General features: G+C 42.7%; 2 protein-coding genes across 2 annotated transcripts; both read right to left on the minus strand.

Moving 5' to 3' along the window:
- Nucleotides 1-2155: 2155 nt before the first annotated feature.
- On the minus strand, nucleotides 2156-6642 carry LOC308409971 (uncharacterized protein; the record flags this gene model as incomplete). Its single annotated transcript, XM_080902997.1, has 7 exons — nucleotides 2156-3132; nucleotides 5152-5277; nucleotides 5440-5511; nucleotides 5751-5990; nucleotides 6071-6337; nucleotides 6417-6458; nucleotides 6615-6642. 7 exons carry the CDS (start codon nucleotides 6640-6642, stop codon nucleotides 3095-3097), a joined length of 813 nt encoding a protein of 270 aa, XP_080759123.1. The 3' UTR covers nucleotides 2156-3094.
- Nucleotides 6643-12026: 5384 nt separating this feature from the next.
- On the minus strand, nucleotides 12027-17089 carry LOC308394849 (E3 ubiquitin-protein ligase TRIM21-like). The gene is made up of 2 exons (XM_080879430.1): nucleotides 16932-17089; nucleotides 12027-14386 (listed from the first exon to the last, which is right to left on the minus strand). Exon 2 carries the CDS (start codon nucleotides 14375-14377, stop codon nucleotides 12719-12721), a length of 1659 nt encoding a protein of 552 aa, XP_080735556.1. The 5' UTR covers nucleotides 14378-14386; nucleotides 16932-17089; the 3' UTR covers nucleotides 12027-12718.
- Between the last annotated feature and the right edge of the window lie 848 nt (nucleotides 17090-17937).

Here is a 17937-nt window from a genome sequence, read left to right on the forward strand (position 1 = left end):
AGGGTCTACCTTACAATATAAAGGTAACTGTTATTGTGATTGGTCGCTATATGAATAAAATTGACTGGAAATGAAAAGATGACTTGTCCATGGATATGCAGACTGGAGCATCCAGGAAATGATCCCATCAATTTTCCAACTGGGAAATGATCTGCTTTACCTCCTGAGTTGGTAGATTAACACCCCAAGTTGCTCTCTGATGCAAAGAATGAATGTTAGCATATCTTAGCTAGAAAGCACTAAAGCATAGAAACCAGTGCTTGTCTGGTTGAATGAGGCAAGTTCTTTAAAATGACCGTTGCTCTGAGCTGATGTCCTGAAACTGTTTGTGTCCACAATGTGGAAAAACCACGGCGATGTGTTTCCAGACTTTTGACTGGCAGCTTTCAAGACAATGTTTCATATATTCAGCTTCAGCTACGTGCTCTGATGTGTGACTTTCAGAAAAGAAGTTGGTGACGGTGTTTATGTGGCTCGTTGGTCTAGGGGTATGATTCTTGCTTAGGGTGCGAGAGGTCCCGGGTTCAAATCCTGGACGAGCCCACCTCACGTCTGTAGAGTTACAGGGTAACCTCCTACATCTTCTAACGAAACCTCTTAGAAATCCGTTATCTACAGCCTGAAATCACACGTTCCCATAGTACCTCACACAGATGTAGCTGAGAGATCTGATTTCCATTTCTTACAATTTTAATTCTCCAACAAGTTTTTTGAAGATAATTATTTGTCTTTCATGTTGGCCTAACAAAATAACACAGAGTATTATTTTAGATTAAATCAGAGGGTTCAATCCAAACTTGTGCACAGAACTACAAAAATACACAGCTATCTATCAAATATTATAAATGTGTAACTCTTTGACACAACATTAACAAAATGCATGTGGAAAAATGCACATACATTTTTTTTCTTTTGCACAAAGGGACCAAGATTGAACATCAGTAACTATTAATACTTTAGTATCACAAAGGAATCTAGTTCAGTGCATTATGCACACATTATCTACCAACTTAAATACAAGTTTACAAATTTGATTACAGCAAAAGTCTGAAATGCCATGTCAGCTGTTATTTGGAAAAAAAAACATTTAGTTAGAAAAATAATGCTGGGAAATTATTTTAGTCCTTGCCAAGCTCAATACAGGAAGGCTACACAGATAAAGGTCAGTAAAAATAGTGTTCAAGCTTGTGGTTTATTTTCCGGCTCTACATAAGAAACGCTTCAACCACGAGTGATGGCAGTTCACTGATCATCATTTATACATGTAAACTGGTTGTCTGTGTAAACGAACTGCTGCTACTGCTCTAATCCAGCTGAGCACTCAAGACTCAGCTATTCACACACTGCTTTCTAAGCACCTTTATCAAACACTCACGTTTGGATGGAGGCGTCAGAAGAAATTTGGGGTTCAGTATCTTGCCTAAGAATACTTCAGCATGCAGACAAGAAGACACATTTAGAAGACAACCCACTGCATCACATGAGCCTCAGTCAGCGTTCACAGTGCACAGAGAGATCCTGCTGGTTTGCTGTTTATGCATTACTAATGTAGATTTATTTTTGACATGCGTGTTTAAGGTTCGGTGCCCAAACTGACAGTGACTGATGGCAACATTTAGACTGAAAACCAAACAATGAAACTCTGAGAGACACAGGACGATTATCGACTCTGTCCACACAGTGGAAAATTTGTTCTTAATAGAGGAAACATCGTCTACATAACAGACCCAATCAGCAGGAGCGATGCTAAACACAGCAGCTGTGGTTTCCTGTTTGATGAAAACAGGTCGTCTGCCTTCATGTTCAGTCGTCATGTTACAGATACTAACTGAACTGAACCTTCAGCAGGTTTTGGACGTTTATGAGACAAATTTAAATCACAAACTTTCATCACTTTAATCCTGCAGGTTTGAAACTGTTTTCTATTATTAGAAAGATTCTTTGTGTATTTCAGGTAAAGTGTGATGCTCATATGTAAATAACATCTTGTTTTGTTTCCTGTCCAACTGGCCAGCCTTGAGATGAAACCAGTCATTATTAACCAGGATATGTCCTTTAATGCACATATTAAACAAATATGTAGGACTGCTTTCTTCCATTTGAGCAACATCTCTAAAATTAGAAATATTCTGTCTCAGAGTGATGCTGAAAAAACAAGTTCATGCATTTATTACTTCTAGGCTCAAAATCGTTTTCTGTGCCTGTCATGAACAGCTGTGTGGCAGGCAGAGGCAAGACCCAAATGCAGGACTTGGAAACAAAGGGGTCGGCTAAAAGAGGCAGCGTTATTAATGTTAGAAGATACTCAGAAAGAAACATAAAAATACAAGAAAAACAAAAAAAGAAAATTAGATAATATAAACAGGAAACTACGAAGGAAACATAGAACTCACAGAAGAACACAGCAAAACAGGCACGAGGGAGACTGAGGACCTAAACACAGGGATGGGATTACAAACACAATGAGACAGAACACAGAGAAAACAGACAAACGCAGGTACGTGAGCGGGGAGACTGAAAGAATAACAAAACACAGAGAAGAGGCTGGCACAGACTGGACACGAAGGAAATAAACATGAACAACAAGAAATAGAGAATAAGTAATATAAATAATGACGACTCTGACAAATAAGGGAACCTGAGCTCAAGAGACACCAATATAGAACCAGAACAAAGGTCATTGAAACAAGAGAACAAATAAACACATAGTCCATAACAAACACAAAAACTAGCTCAAAGACTGAGGACCATCACAGGACACTCTGTGTCAAACATGAGTGTTCATAAGTTCAGAGTATTGATCAGTTTGAAATGATGGAAGCAGCTCCTGAAAGTGACGACTCTTCACCTCGCAGTAGACCTTTGTCAGAGTTCAAGCTGCACAGACTCAAACCAGCAGCAGGTTGATTTCTTTAGTTCCCCGTCAATCCTGGTTCCTCAGGAGGAACTTGCTCCCACAATGACATCACTGTGTGAATGAATGGGAGTGAATGAAGAAAGGAGGAAGCTGATGACTGCCTGTAAATGTTCCCATGGTGACTGACAGAGTGAGACTGTCCACAGGAAGTCTGCAGGTCTGTCCTCAGCTTCCTGTTTACACTTCTTCTGTGGTGTCTGTGGTTCCTTTAGCTTCTGTAAAAATGGGACAGTTGAGTGTGCAGTCATGGTGCAGGTCACTAGAAGGGTGAGGCATTTATTGTCCTACCAACTTTAAAACCTAATTAAAATGTATATGTATGTAACAAATATATGAAATTTTAAACCTAATTTTTAAACTGAAGCTTAAAGAGAAAAAAGTTAATGATGGATTGCATTTATATAACACTTTTCTAGGCACCCAAAGTACAGTTCCACAGTCACTCTCACACACTGGTGGAGGCAGCTACAGTTGTAGCCACAGCTGCCCGGGGACAGACTGACAGAAGCAAGGCTGCCATATCGCACCATCGGCCCCTCTGGCCATCACCAGTAGGCGGTAGGGGAAGTGTCTTGCCATAGGACACAACCACCAGGACAGAGAGAGAGCAGGAGGGATCAAACCGGCGACCTTCCACTTATAGAGGAGCTTCCCAATCCACTGAACCACAGTCGCCCCGATAGTTCAGCATGTAATAACACTGGGACATGAGTCATATAGGTGCAGCCTCCCTACCTGTGTCCTCAGGGGTCTGAGTGATGATGTCAGCATTGGTCATGTGTGTTTTTGGGATGACATCATCAAGACAAGAACATGCCAATGAGTGACTGAATATCCGGGTTTTATTTACAACTCACTGAACTTGGATTTCCCATCAACCCTGTTTGCCTGCTGAACTGAATTCAAATATATATTGTTTTCATTTAATAATAATCCTGCAGAGAAATCTTAATTCTTATGAAGACGTTGTGAGGGGCTTCATGAATCTCTCTCTGAAAAAGAACTCATTTTGTTTCACTTTAAACACTAGTCACACAAAGAGATGAAGACAAGAAACAAAGTTAAGAACATCTTTTGCTGTGTGGTAACTTTACATCTTCCTTTGTTCAGTCCTGCATCTCAGCACCGGTATCTGCTGACATGCACTCTCTCTACTCTCAGACACTGTTTATCTCTACAGAGTCCACAACATTCAAATAGCTGCTAGACTGATCTTAAACACATAAAACACTTCATGGTTTATGTGTTTTACCTTTGATCATTCCCCACTGATCTCAACAAAGAAGCTCCATCACAGAGAGCTTCTCTCAGCAGTTAACCACACCAGCAGCACCTGTTTTGATGTGGGTGAATGAACGCTCGACTCCGGGAAATATGAACTACTGACTCAGGTGACTTCACTATTTATGTGCTTTTACATCTGATTACTGCTACTACTGTGTATAACCCTCAGATTTACATGGCAATAAAAGAAATAATGTGGTCACTGAACTAGCTTCTCCTGCTAGTCCCAAAAACGTGACTCAAAGTGAGAGCTGACTGGGCTTTTTCAGCTGTAGCCTAAACTGTGGAAGCATCACCCTGCCCTCGTTAGTTCAGCCCACTCGCTGCCTGTCTTTAAATAATGTCTTAAAATGTGTTTTTGCTCCTCAGATTAGAGTCAGAACGCGAGCAGTACATTCTCACCTTGTACTGGTTGTTATTTTCCTAATTTTGCTGGTTTGCTGGTTTGTAGAGTATTTTTATTAAACTGTCCAACGTGTGCTTCTCCGATTTATTTTTGAAAAGATACATCTGGATTAAAAACAAACCAAATCCGCTCAGATTATTTTTAATCTTCAGTTCAGGCCGACAGCTCCTGTTACACTGTGTCATTCACACAAACCTGAATTGACTCCCATCAAACACCGATCATATCTGTTTAAGCTGCAGGATTTCCTGTCTCAGTGCCACGTCTCTCTCTGCTGACTGCCTCATGTTATAAACACTGAACTGACCAACGAAACCACAGTACAGCTTTAATTATGAAACCAGTGACAGGTTTTACTGAGGAAACAGGAACCTGAAGAGTGAACTGCACCTGCATTCAGGTCCCACTTTCAAAACACTAGTTTGATAAATTTGAGAAGAAGATTCTCATTGTTTCATTGAGCACATTTTACAAGCCCAATGAAAACTACTTTTGGGTTTATCTCTCATTGATGTCCCTCGCTAGAACACAGGTGAATGTGTACCTGCAGTGTTTGTCCTCAGACTGGAGTAAAGTACTTCAGGTTCGCTGGCTGGAGTCTTATTGGTCCAGGCTCTACTGGTGACCTCAGCATAGGTGACATCATTTACTGGAGCTGACTGGTATCTCCCTGCAAAGATGAAGTGATCTGAAAGAATACTACTATTTGTGTCTGTGGAGTTTTAGTCTGAATCTACTTTCTAAGTGTTCTAAAAATAGAAACGCTGATGGAGGCTGTCTTGATGTGTCCAACATGATGACTTTGGATGAAAATTTGAGACAGACGCTATACCTGTGCGTTTCTTCCACAGAAGATGAAGTACAAACAGAACCAGAACCAATAGCACCAGGGAACCTATAGCAGCTACAATTGGGAATATGAGGGAGGAGGGGGGAGAGGGAGAAGGGGGAGGAGAAAGAAGGGTAGAAGAAGAGGAGATATGAGTGTTTGTGAGTGACGTTATGGTTGTTGTTGCTTCTTTTGTTGTTGTAAACAAGGCTGTGGTTGAAGGACCTGCAGGAGAGATGAGGAAGCTGGTTCAGTCAGTTTATCATCAGCTCAGCAGATTGGCTTTAAACAGGAAGTGATGTCAGTGTTCTGACCTCTGACCCTCAGAAAGCTCTGAGGAGATGATCCAAACTCATCAGTAGAACACCAGTAGAGACCTTCATCAGACTGCTGCACGTTAATGGTGATTATGTGCTCTGATTTAGGTCCAACAGGACGTCCATTAAAGTAGAAATAAGCTGCAGCTGTGCCACCAGTTTTCTTCTTACAGCGTAGAGTGACATCACTTCCTGTCCTCACAGGAAGTGCAGGGATCTCCAGGATCACATGTTTATCTGAAGAAAAGACCCACAGAGTGATGTAGAGGTGGTATAACAGTGTGCTGTTAGTCTGATGAAATGAATGACTTCATTACCTGATACAGTGATGTTGACTTCTTCACTCTTCTCTCCAGCTTCACCTTTACACCAGTAAACTCCACTGATTGGCTCGAACTCATCAAACAAACAGGATGAACCATTGAACCTCCCGAAGCCCCGCCCACCTGCTCCACATGACTCAGTCCCACTTCCTGTGTCCCTCTTCACCGTCCATCCATCAGAGCCCAGCTGACCTTCACATGTCAGAGACACTGAGGCTGCTGTGAAGAACTGCTGAAGGTTTGGACTGACGCTCAGAGAGACTGGAGGACAGACGGACAGTTTCTATCAGTGTTTACACTCAGTGTTTGTCCTGGACCATGGTGCACTTCATCTACTCACCTGCACAAACAGTCAGTGCAGACAGCAGCAGCACACACACACCTGCAACAGGAGGTCAGAGGTCACTGAAAGTCAGAGATCAATGAAGGTCATAGGATATTAAAGGTGAGAGGTCACTGAAAGAGAGTGGAAATTATGACCAGAAGGCAGTAATAGGCCTGGGAGAGCATCGTCTTTGTTACCATGTTCACCCTTCACCCTGCTGTGATGGCACTTGTTTAGCCATTTGTCACATAGACTCTGGATGTTATATTTCAAAGCTGCACACTGGTTATCTGTGTAGGTCACAGTTAGGTAGTGATGGCCCGCTTGAAGCTGACGCTCCGGAGCGTGTGTCGAAAAAAACAACACACTGGTTCAGAAGCACTGTGTCGAGGCTTGCTTCGTTTGGCAAAAGTCACGTGACCAGTGACGTCCGAAGCTTCATTACGCACGTAACTGCTTCGGTACCTGATTCAAACGGATATAAGGAAGTGAATCATCCACGGGATTCGTGGAGTGTGTTGATGGTGACAGATAGCGACGAGGTGATCATTCCACTGACAGATATGGAGCCAGCGAGGAAGAGAGGACGTTCTGGCGTGTGGGAATATTTTGAGTTGATTTTGCTCAATTCATTTTATCTGCCGAAGTGAAAAACCTGAAATGTCCAAAATCATGTTTTCATAATGTAAATATCATTACAGCATATGACTTCAGGAACACTTCCATGTGAATTAAAGCTAATGAAGACTACAAAAATGTATTTGACACTATACGTACATTACATTGCTACACAGTTTAGAAAATCATTTTGTTTATTGTTGTTAGGTGATAGTCTGCAGGACCCAGGAATACCTGCATATCTACCAGCTTGCAGTGTGGTTCCTGCACTCCACAGCCTCTTCTGTTCCATGCAAGTGGATTTTCTCCAAGGCAGGAGAAACTATTTCTAAGAAAAGAAACAGACTCAGCCAGCGCACAGTAACACTAATCCTCTTTTTAAATGTAAATAACAAAAGGGCTACCTGACATAGAGCATGTTTTTACTTTGCAAGTTCTTGATTAGGGGTGGGTTTTGATTATCGCCTTTCTGATTACAATCCATGCTAAATTGAATAAAGTGATATTGATTCATTAAAATCCCGTGTCGATTTGTAAATTAACGTTATTATGCCTGAAACGCCAGCATCTCAGGTTAAACCTCACAACATGTCGTCAAACACCATGCAGCTAAAACAGTAACTGGGAGCAGGTTTACGGATTCTGCATACAAACGTGAACACAGAGCGCGGACCCGACGCGTCAGAGTCAGATTTTGGTGTGTCGTCGGGTCCGCGCTGTGTTTGCCTCTTTTTTCTTCGCTGGCTTCTGCAGCTGCAGGTTTCATAACTCTCTGTTTACATCTCTAATTAAGTCTCACATGTGTCAGCTTTCTTTTAATAGATACGAAATTATGGATATATACTGTTAAATGATCAGAACTGTAATATTTCTGACTGAGGCAAAACTTTCCAGATTCCAATCAAATTGAATCGGATCCTGTATCGAATCAAAAATGATTCTACAAATCAGTGACGATGCAGCCGTACTCAGCTTCCTAAGCATTTTCCCTTTCCAGTTCACAATCAATCCCACCCCTAGGTCAAAAATATGTATAGGACAATTGGCCTCATCTAATATTTTGTATGAACCTGTCCAGCTGTCCAGTGATTAAATGACAAGTAGATGGAGGCAGGACTCCACAGCAGGGGCATACTCCATAATGTGCTGTGCATTCTCATATGTATATTATATATATTGCTCACTTATTGTATTTACCAACATCAAGGAGTTATGAGCAAAGAAAGGCCACACCATAGTGCATGTTTAAATAGGGAAAGTTTATTGATCAAAATGTATTACGCAGATACGCATTACATTTTTTTCAGCCCCCCAATCGAGAAAACAAAACCAATTACATGTTCAAAGCAACGGAACGGTGGCCCAATATCAGAGAGAACTCCACTCTTGAGTGAGCAGTGATAATTGAGCAGTCCGTTTTATTCTGCAGATTCAAGCTGCTCTTTAAAATTTTCACCACCAGATGTCACCGGAGAGGACTGTGTTGAAAAGCTTCGAGTAATGAACAGTTTTTCAATACAAGCTTCAGTGCTTCGGAAAGCTTCATTTGGCCATCACTACAGTTAGGTGTTGTGAGAAAGTTGGTGACACCCAGTTGGTGGGGAGGTCCTGGTGGTGAAGTCTTCTGTTCTCCTGTGTCAAGAGTGTAGACAACAGCTGTTGAAACACCTTCTCTTTTAACGTCTATTCAACTAAATGCTGTGCTATTTATCTTTAGTGACTGTGTACCTGCCCCCCCCCTCTCTCTCTCTCTCTCTCGTGCTCATAAGAATAAAAACGAATAAAAAGTTGTTGATTACTTCTACTCATGTGACAAAGTGCAGGAAGACCACGCCCGGGTGCATATTTTTGGTAATAGCCCGTCACCAGTAGTAACCATCTATTACCTATGACGAGCCACCTGGGAAGGCGAGACAAACTTTGGAGCAGACACAAGACACTTTGTCGAGAGACACTTCTGCATCGATGACGGGCTGATTTCAGTTCCCACAGAGGCTGCAGCCATCGATCGGCTTAAGCACACATGTGCAGCCGAGTCCAACCTCAAACTCCACAAAATTGCCTCAAATAGTTTCTTAGTCATGCAAGCCTACACCCGGTGTGGAGTTCTCTCCGTATGTAATAGTATCTTCAACCTCTTGTATACTCCGAGTGGAAAACAGTTAAAACATAAACATGTTTAATGAATACCTTTCATAACTTGAAATGCAAATAGAAATTATACATTTTTAAAAATGATGCAAACAACAAAGTAAAATGTTGCTATTTACCCCAAAATGCAGCAAAGGCCTCAGATTTTTTGCACAATCATTTCAAACTATTTACAGAACAATCAGGTGTGTTGCATCAAATAAGAAGGCACACAAAGTATTCATGCAACTCCCAAAGAATAGGTCCTGTCCACTATAAAACAGAGGAGAACACCACAAGGTCTGACAGCAGGAGCACCTGTGACATTCACTAGTATAACTCACAAAAACCCAATAACTGCATAACACACTAACTACAGCCTCCAAACACACTAAACGTCACTAATCTCTCACATGTGAAAACTCGCTCTCTCTCTCTCTTTCGCTCTCTCTCTCTCATTGGTGTCACTCCTAAAACTTCTCCCTCTTCCTAAACAACCAAACGCCTCATGTTGCCATATCATTTTTTGATTGGTGGACATGGTACACTTCAACATGAATAAGGAAGGGAAGTGGTGTTTTTTCTTTTTCACTCGCAAGCGGAGAGCGTTTGCTAGCGCTGTCCTTAGAAAACGCAGTTGCTGAGGCGGCTGAGGTCATTTGGAGTCCAGGGAGCGCTTTGAAGACCTTCTGTGACTCTTTGGTGGCATCTGTCATTTTTTACAGTGTTGTATGTTGGTACCTCAGGTCCCACATCTCCAGATTCACTAACAGCTTCTTCCACCTGGGCCATTCGGACATTTAACAAACACCATGTCCCCTCTGTTCTATCTCTGCTGTGATCCCAACAACCTACATGTAAAGGTCGCCCAAACTAATAAAATTGTCAGGGATTATAGTGGAGAGAGAAAACAGGCGGCTCCCACCCTCTTATCTGAACATCAGTTTTGAGTGGCTATACAGTATATCTGCAGAGATACGGGCAGTACAGGTGCAGCAGTTAGGTATTAAGAAATAAAAAAGAAAAGAAAAACATAAAATGAATTCATATTCAATTCCCACATTTACTAAAAGCAAACAATGTAATGATATTAAAGTAACTCCCTGATGGATGACATGAGCAATGAATAGCTTCACTGATTTTATTAGGTTCTATTTGAGTCTCAATCTGCTGCTGTTTGAAGCTCATCACCAGAAAAACAACAAAACATACAAACTCTGAGGGAAATGACCAAAACAGTCTCCAGTCTTTTGTTAGACTCTGTGTTTATAGTGGAAAATTTGCTCTTATTAAAGGAAGTGAAGGCTACATAATAGGCAGATAAGACAAACGTGTGGTGAGTGCAACTAGCAGCTGTGGTTTCCTGAATGAACGTCGATGTTCGAAGAAACGAGGTTACTACACCGGGGGACCCCATCCTTGGGGTGGACCCATTTTTGTTTTAGCGTGTTTTGGGGTTTAAAAGCCACAGAGACGCGGTGCTTAGGAAAAATGCATTTCAGCTGTGCTGATGCTCCTGACACGTATAAGACTGGGGAAACCTGCATTCAGCTGGACCTGAAAAACACTATGTCCAGATAAACACAATCAACTTTTGGAGAAAAATAAAAGATTCTTCATCAGACTAACAACTAAAAACATGACACTTACCTTAACAGTATGGGCTACATCAAATATATTCAAGACCGACAACAACACTTCTCACTGCTGCTAATTTTAACAAAACTAAACAAAAAGTAGAAAAAGGCAATTCACCAAGTCTTGAAAAGTAAAACTGAAAAATAGAAAAACAGAATAAAATAAAACATCCATCCAGATCTTTACCACCAACAACATAAAATCTATCTTAATTAAATGGCCAAATTCTCCAATAAATGAGCAATAATAAAGTAAGAAAAAATAAGACATTCAATTTATGGACGCTCAAATTAACAGAGCGACATTAAACGCACCTCATTGCCTGCCGTAGCGTTCTTCGCAGCTGCACTTCACCTCAAAGGTCGGTTAATACATCGGATTTAACTTAACCAAAGTCCAATTAAAGGAAAATAAATGTTTCTAACAAATACAATGAAGAAGATTAAAATAATTCACTGTCAGTTACTGTCGCTGTGAGTTTGACGAGGTCAGCTGCTTCATTTGGTTCTGCCTAAAGTTCTCTCAGTGATCCAGTGTTTATATGATAAGATACGTGTTTAATGCAGAGAGTTGGAATTACAAGTTGGTAAGAAGCTTTTTAACAAAGGTTTGATTTAAGCTTTAAGTTCAAAGGTGAAAGAAATTTCACCTTTGATGAAGGAAGATCAAGGCTAACAAGGACATAGGTCAAAGGTCAAAATAAGGTAAGGTGAGAAAATATAATAGATATATATAATCAATCAATAAGGTGAAAATATCAGATAAAAGGGTTTATTTGGTTATAAGGAATAAAGAGGTCAAAGGTCAAAACAAGAGTACTGTTAAGTTAAAATTAAAAGGTCAAAGGTCAGATTAAACAGGTTACACAGAAAGGATCGGCAAAACTTAAACAAGGATAAAGAAATAATACATTAAACAAGGAAATAAATTAAAAGTCTGAGTTAATGAGAAATTAAACGTTTAAATCAGGTTAAGAGTTAAATTTTAAGCTTTTCTTAGTTAAACTAAATAAAATAATCAGAATAAACGATTGGAGGAAAAAAGCAAAGATGTTGTGATCAAATAGTTTGTACGGCACAAAGAAAAACATGTTTCAGTAGATTGTATGTTGGAAACCACAGTAGACACAGTAGACTCAAATCATTGTTACTGAGGAATTCTGCCTTAAACAGTAAAGTGTTCTTTAACAGTGTGTGTGTGTGTCTGCAGCTGTTGTGTTGTTGCTGCATCGTTGCCTCAGGGGGAAAGTTGTGTGTGTGTTATGCAGACTAGCAGAGACTGCAGCTGTCAGCAGCCACACACACTTTCTATTCTTCAAATCAAATCACAGTGAAACATGTTCACTGACAGCTCAGCTTCAGCATCGTCTTCATGCTGTGACTGCAGCCGTTCAACTCTGTTTGTCTTTAACCCAAATCATCACAACATGCAAATATAATCATCAAAATGATGTGACTGGAAGGATGCAGCAGTCTGTGCTCCACCTTTCTCCTCCACACCTGCAGGTGGAGAACATGGATGCATGAATCTCTACAGAGTTCTTTGAATATTATCCGTCTCATCAGTTTTCAGTGAACAAAACTCCTCACAGAGCCAAAATAAGCAGTTTGTATCCAACATAACTCAGCTGGACTCTGATGCTCCGTATAACAGCCACACATGAGTCTGGATTCACTCAAAGCATTGAACAAACTTTATTGGAAATGAAGCTTTTGGACATTTGTTCTCTGATATTTGCTCTTCAGCTCGAGTCTCCATCAGTGGGAACATTTCCTGATTCAACTTTTCTTCTGTTCAAATCAAACTCCATGAGAATCAAAGTGTGAATCAGAGTCCTGATGATCAGATTCTATAGAAACATGGAGACTGTAGAGGATTTACACTCAATATGTTCATTTGTTCCCTTCAAGAAAAATCAATCATTCATCAAATTAAATCAGTCGTTGATCAGTTTGATTGACAGGACAGATGATCAGAGGTGCAGAGTTTTTACCTCCATGATTCAAACTGGGACAGAAGAATGGGTGGAGTTTGTGAGTGAAGGAGCAGCCAGTAAAGGAGTAGATCAGAGCTGCAGCACCTACATCATAAAAGGAGACCAGACCCTCCTCATAATCCACAAACACCCCCACCTTCTCAGGACCAGGATGGAGACAGAGGGGGACTGAAGGGTCAGCAGCAGCTTCGTACTCATTTCCTTTTCTCAGCCTCACAGTCCAGAAACCATCCTGAGGACTCGCTGTGATTTGTCCCTTCCTGTTGATCGACTCTGTGGCCACTCCTAAATCCCACGCAGTCTTTCCTTTAACCTGAACCTCAAAGTAAAATCTGCCTGAAGAGAAACTCTGCTCTCCTAAAACAATACCATAGCAAGAAAATCTCTCTGGGTTGTCTGGAAATTTCTTCCTCACATCACCACAGTACACTTGTTTTCCATCATCAGACAGGATGAGTTTAGGATGAGCTGTATCAGGATCCAGAGTCACATCCACCTCATGCTGCTGCACCCTCTGCAGCTCAGCCTCTAACAGCTTCTTCTTCATGAGTTTCCTGATTGTCTCCTCCAGCTGAGCCACAGCTCTCCCCACAGTCCCCTCATATGATGGTGGATGAACTCTGACCTCTGTCCAGTCCTTGCTGGGTGGAGCAGCTTTCAGGGAGGAGAAGCTTTGGAGGAGGTGGAGGTGGTCTTCAGAGCGTGAGAGCTGCTCCACCTCAGAGCTTCTCTCCATCAGCTCAGAGATTTCCTGTTCCAGATCTTTGATGAGACCTTCAGCCTGTTTCTCTGTAGCTTCCTGTTTGTCTTCGATCTCCTTCATGAGCTCCTTCAGGCGTCTCTCAACAGACTCCATCAGAGCCGTGAGGACCTGAACACCTTCTGCTTTCTGTCTGTCTGCAGCATCTTTACTCATCTTCACCGACTCTGTGATCTCCTGAATCTTCAGTCGTCTCTTCTGGATCATCTGCTGAATCTCAGCCTCTGTCTTCTCCAGCTCTGCCTTCTTTCCTTCATATTCTTCTCTCAGAGGAACAAACTCGTGGTTCTTGTGGTCTAAAACAGAGCAGAGCATGCAGACACATGTCTGGTCGGTCTTACAGAACAGCTGCAGAAGGTTATCGTGCTTCGTGCACATCCTGCCTTCCAGGTTCTCCACAGCATCAACCAGCTGATGTCTTTTCAGACGTTTCAGTGTCAGATGAGGCTCCAGGTGAGTCTGACAGTAGGAGGTCTGACACACCAGGCAGGACTTCAGGGCCTTCAGTCTGGTTCCAGTGCAGACGTCACAGGGAACTTCTCCTGGTTTGGCAGCTTGTTGCTCTGAGCTGCTGCTGCTGGCTTTCTGCTGAGCTTCACGTCTGAACTGAGCAACCATCTCAGAGATGAAGGTGTTGATCTTCAGCTGAGGTCGAGTGTAGAAAGTCTCTTTACACATGGGACACTGACAGCTCTGATTCATGTCCCAGTGCTGACTGATGCAGGTTTTGCAGAAGTTGTGTCCACATGGTGTAGTGACTGGATCAGTGAACACATCCAGACAGATGGAGCACAGAAACTGATCTTCAGATCGCAGATTGCTGGCAGCAGACATGTCTGCACTCTGAGGGAGAAAGAAGAGAAACATTTGATTCAAAATTCACTTTAAATTTCATTTTACAAAGAGAGAAACAAGCGTCAGTAGTCTGAGGAGCTTGGAGAGAAAAGCGTCTGGACTTCTTTAAGTTTCTACTCATCACAGAAGCTTCTTCACCTCATCCTCAACACGGACCAAGGAATGAATACTGCACTTTTGGAAGAACTCCCTCCCCTGCAGCCTCTTATCGTCAAAGGGACGGAGGTGGAGAGGGCAAACAGCCACAGATTCCTGGGACTGCAGGTTACATCAGACCTGAGCTGGACTCTCAACACTACAGCAACTGTGAAAAAAGCCCAGCAAAGGCTTTATTTCATTCGGCTGCTCAGGAAAGCTGGCATGAACCACCACCCTCTCACCCAGGCCTGCAGAGGACTGATAGACAGCATCCTCACCGCAGGCATCACTGTCTGGTATGGAAACACTACACAGACAGAGAGGAAGGCTCTGCAGAGTCAGAAAGTCTGCAGAGAGGATTATGGGAACAACACTTGCATCCATGGAGCTGCACATACAAAGCTGCAAATACAATCTCAGACACAACAGAGCGGACAGCAGCATCACACACAGAACACGATTCTTCAACAGCTTCTTCCCCACAACTGTCAGACTGACGGCAAACAAAAACACACTGAACACTTAAAATAACACAGCACTACTTAACCTCACTTTGAATGTATCAGCGGTTCACTGACCATCGGGCAATACACTCACAACAGACTTGTGAAACAGATCTGTGGAACAAATGTGCAACACTGTGAGTGCGATAAGAGGTAGAGAACTACACACTCTCTGTACATTTTCTTCTTTTTCTTTGTATATAGAAAATAGTACGACTACCCTACTCCGGACTTCATTTCTATCCTTCTGCTTTTTCTGTCTTTATATTGTTAAAGTGTGATTTGACTTGGAAAGCTCTGCACAAGTATTCCACTGTGCATGGACTGTTGGTCCTGTGTGCAAATGTCAAAATAAAAATCTTGAACCTTCAGTTGTCAGAGTAACTGGTGGAGACCCAGCAACACACTCAGACACAAACTGGTTCATCTGAAACACAAACTGAACAACGTCGTGTCTGCTGTACAGTGCAGCGTCCAGATGAACAGGATCAACAGGATGAACATCTTTTTAACAGTCGTTACAAAGATGTGAAGTTGTTTGGCTGACACAGACAAACAGTATCCCACATTCTTGATTTTTAGCTCACAAACACGTCTTATAAGGACTTATTGATCCTGAAATGTTGGAGGTTTTAGCTCTTTAAACAGTAAAGTTACAGGAGGATACAGATAATTATCAGGAAAATGTCCTCGGTTTGTTAAAATGATCCCGTCCGATAACACACGAGAACAATAAATGTATCATTTTCTGTTGTAACCCACAAACTGAACGGTCACACTCATCTTTCATGTTGTCACTAAAACATCACTCCTTCCACGTCTAGTTGGTCGTGATGGAGGCGGAGTGCGTTGGGTCCGCTTTCCCTGCCCAGCTGATGTTCCTGACGCAGGGAAACAGATCCTGTTGGGGATCCCTACCTTGGCACAACACCTGCCATGGTCTTTGCACACTCACCACAGTAAATGCATCATGTTGTCAGCTTTACAGTATCATAGTCAGAGAAACTGGTCAGGCCGCTCTCTTCCAAATGTCTACACTTCACCCTTTTACTGTCAGTGGGCTCAGAGTCCATCTAATGTGGCTCATTATCTGATGCCGTCTGCAGACCAGTGTTAGACACTGAGAGGTTGATGGCTCCATGTCAGAGCACCGGCCTTAACGAAAAAGTTATCGTTCTTTTCATCTTTTCTCATTACCCACAGCTACATCCACTCCTATCACGCTGCTCACCTCTGCTGCGACGATTCAAACAGCCGGAAAGTAAATAATTTGGAGACGGTGCGTTTGTGTCACAGTGAACAGTGAAAACAGAGACTTTCTAAAACGATCATGCATGTTAGTCATGTGATGCAGGCATGTGACCAATTAAACAAAGATAGTGGAGAGCATTATACAGCAGCAGTTTTGACAGTCCTATTAAAGATGAATATCAGTCTGCACATGCTCCACAGAGCTTTTCTTCAAATTCTTTATTTCTCTCTCGCTTTTGCAACTTTGTACTTTTGTGTTACTCGCAGCAACAACTCCACCTCATTGTTAGTCCATTTTAAAACTCGGTGCTTTTCCTCCACCTTTTGCCGCGACGTTTCAAACAGCCGGAAAGTGAATAAGCGGCAGACAGAAATGAGACCGGTCGAATCGTCTTGCGTTTCACGCATGCGCAGGACTGGAACGTAAGCGTTTTCAGCCGTCTTAATGTGGACGCACAACTCTATGAAAACGACTGAAAACACTAGTGTGGACGCGGAGCGCTGTTTTCAAATCTATCCGGGCGAGTGTGGACGTAGCCTAAGTGGCACCATGGAGAAATGAGGTGACGCTCTAGAGCCCTGATGAAGTGAACAGAGTGAAGATTTGTGTAGAAGCAGGAAGTGTGGTCAGCTGCACTCACCACTGTTGCTGAGAGAAACCTGATGGACTCCAGTGAATCTTCTTTTAGAGACAAACAGGACTCGACTGCAGCTCTGCTGCTGCTCTCTCACACTTTCACTTCTGCAAAATGACGTTGAGCTTCTTGTTTTTCAGGTGTTGCTCCGCCTCTTCTTGCCTCTCCCTTTACAGGAATCAGCCGGTCTGTACTCAGTGACTGTGTGCAGCGGGTGGGAGGAGTGAGGAGTGGTGTGTGGGTTCACACAGTAATGACGGCCTCAGGTGATCAGCAGAAACTCACCTGGATTTCCTTTTTCCACAGCAGACTGAGAGCTTCAGGTGGACCCTGAAGGAGGTCTCAGACACAGGTGGTAAAAGTACACACAGTCTGTACTGAAGTAGAAGTACTACTGTTAAAAATACTCCAAGTACTGTTTCAACTTCTTTACTCAAGTAAAAGTAAAAAGTACTGGCTGTGAAATGAGAGTAAAAAGAGCTGATTGAAGAACATTTCTAACACGTGTGTTTATACAAAGCTAACTGAACCATGTGCTGCATCAACGTGATAATAAAATAATATTCCATCCATCCATCCATGTTCATCCGCTTTATCCGAGGCCGGGTCGCGGGGGCAGCAGCCTAAGCAAAGAGCCCCAGACCTCCCTCTCCCCAGCCACCTCCTCCAGCTTATCCGGGGGAATACCAAGGTGTTCCCAGGCCAGCCGAGAGATATAATCTCTCCAGCGTGTCCTGGGTCTGCCCCGGGGCCTCCTCCCGGTGGGACATGCCCGTAACACCTCACCCAGGAGGCGCCCAGGGGGCATCCTTGTCAGATGCCCGAACCACCTCAACTGGCTCCTTTCGATGTGGAGCAGCAGCTGCTCTACTCTGAGCCCCTCCCGGATGGCCGAACTTCTCACCCTATCTCTAAGGGAGAGGCCAGCCACCCTCCGGAGGAAGCTCATTTCTGCCGCTTGTATCCGCGATCTCGTTCTTTCGGTCACTACCCACAGCTCGTGGCCATAGGT

The sequence above is a fragment of the Rhamphochromis sp. 'chilingali' genome, assembly GCF_963969265.1.
Source record: "Rhamphochromis sp. 'chilingali' genome assembly, chromosome: 1".
Lineage (NCBI taxonomy): Eukaryota > Metazoa > Chordata > Actinopteri > Cichliformes > Cichlidae > Rhamphochromis > Rhamphochromis sp. 'chilingali'.

Coding starts and splice junctions, on each gene's coding strand:
- LOC308394849 (XM_080879430.1), bottom strand. CDS start 14,377: ATGTCTGCTGCCAGCAATCTGCGATCTGAAGATCAGTTTCTGTGCTCC.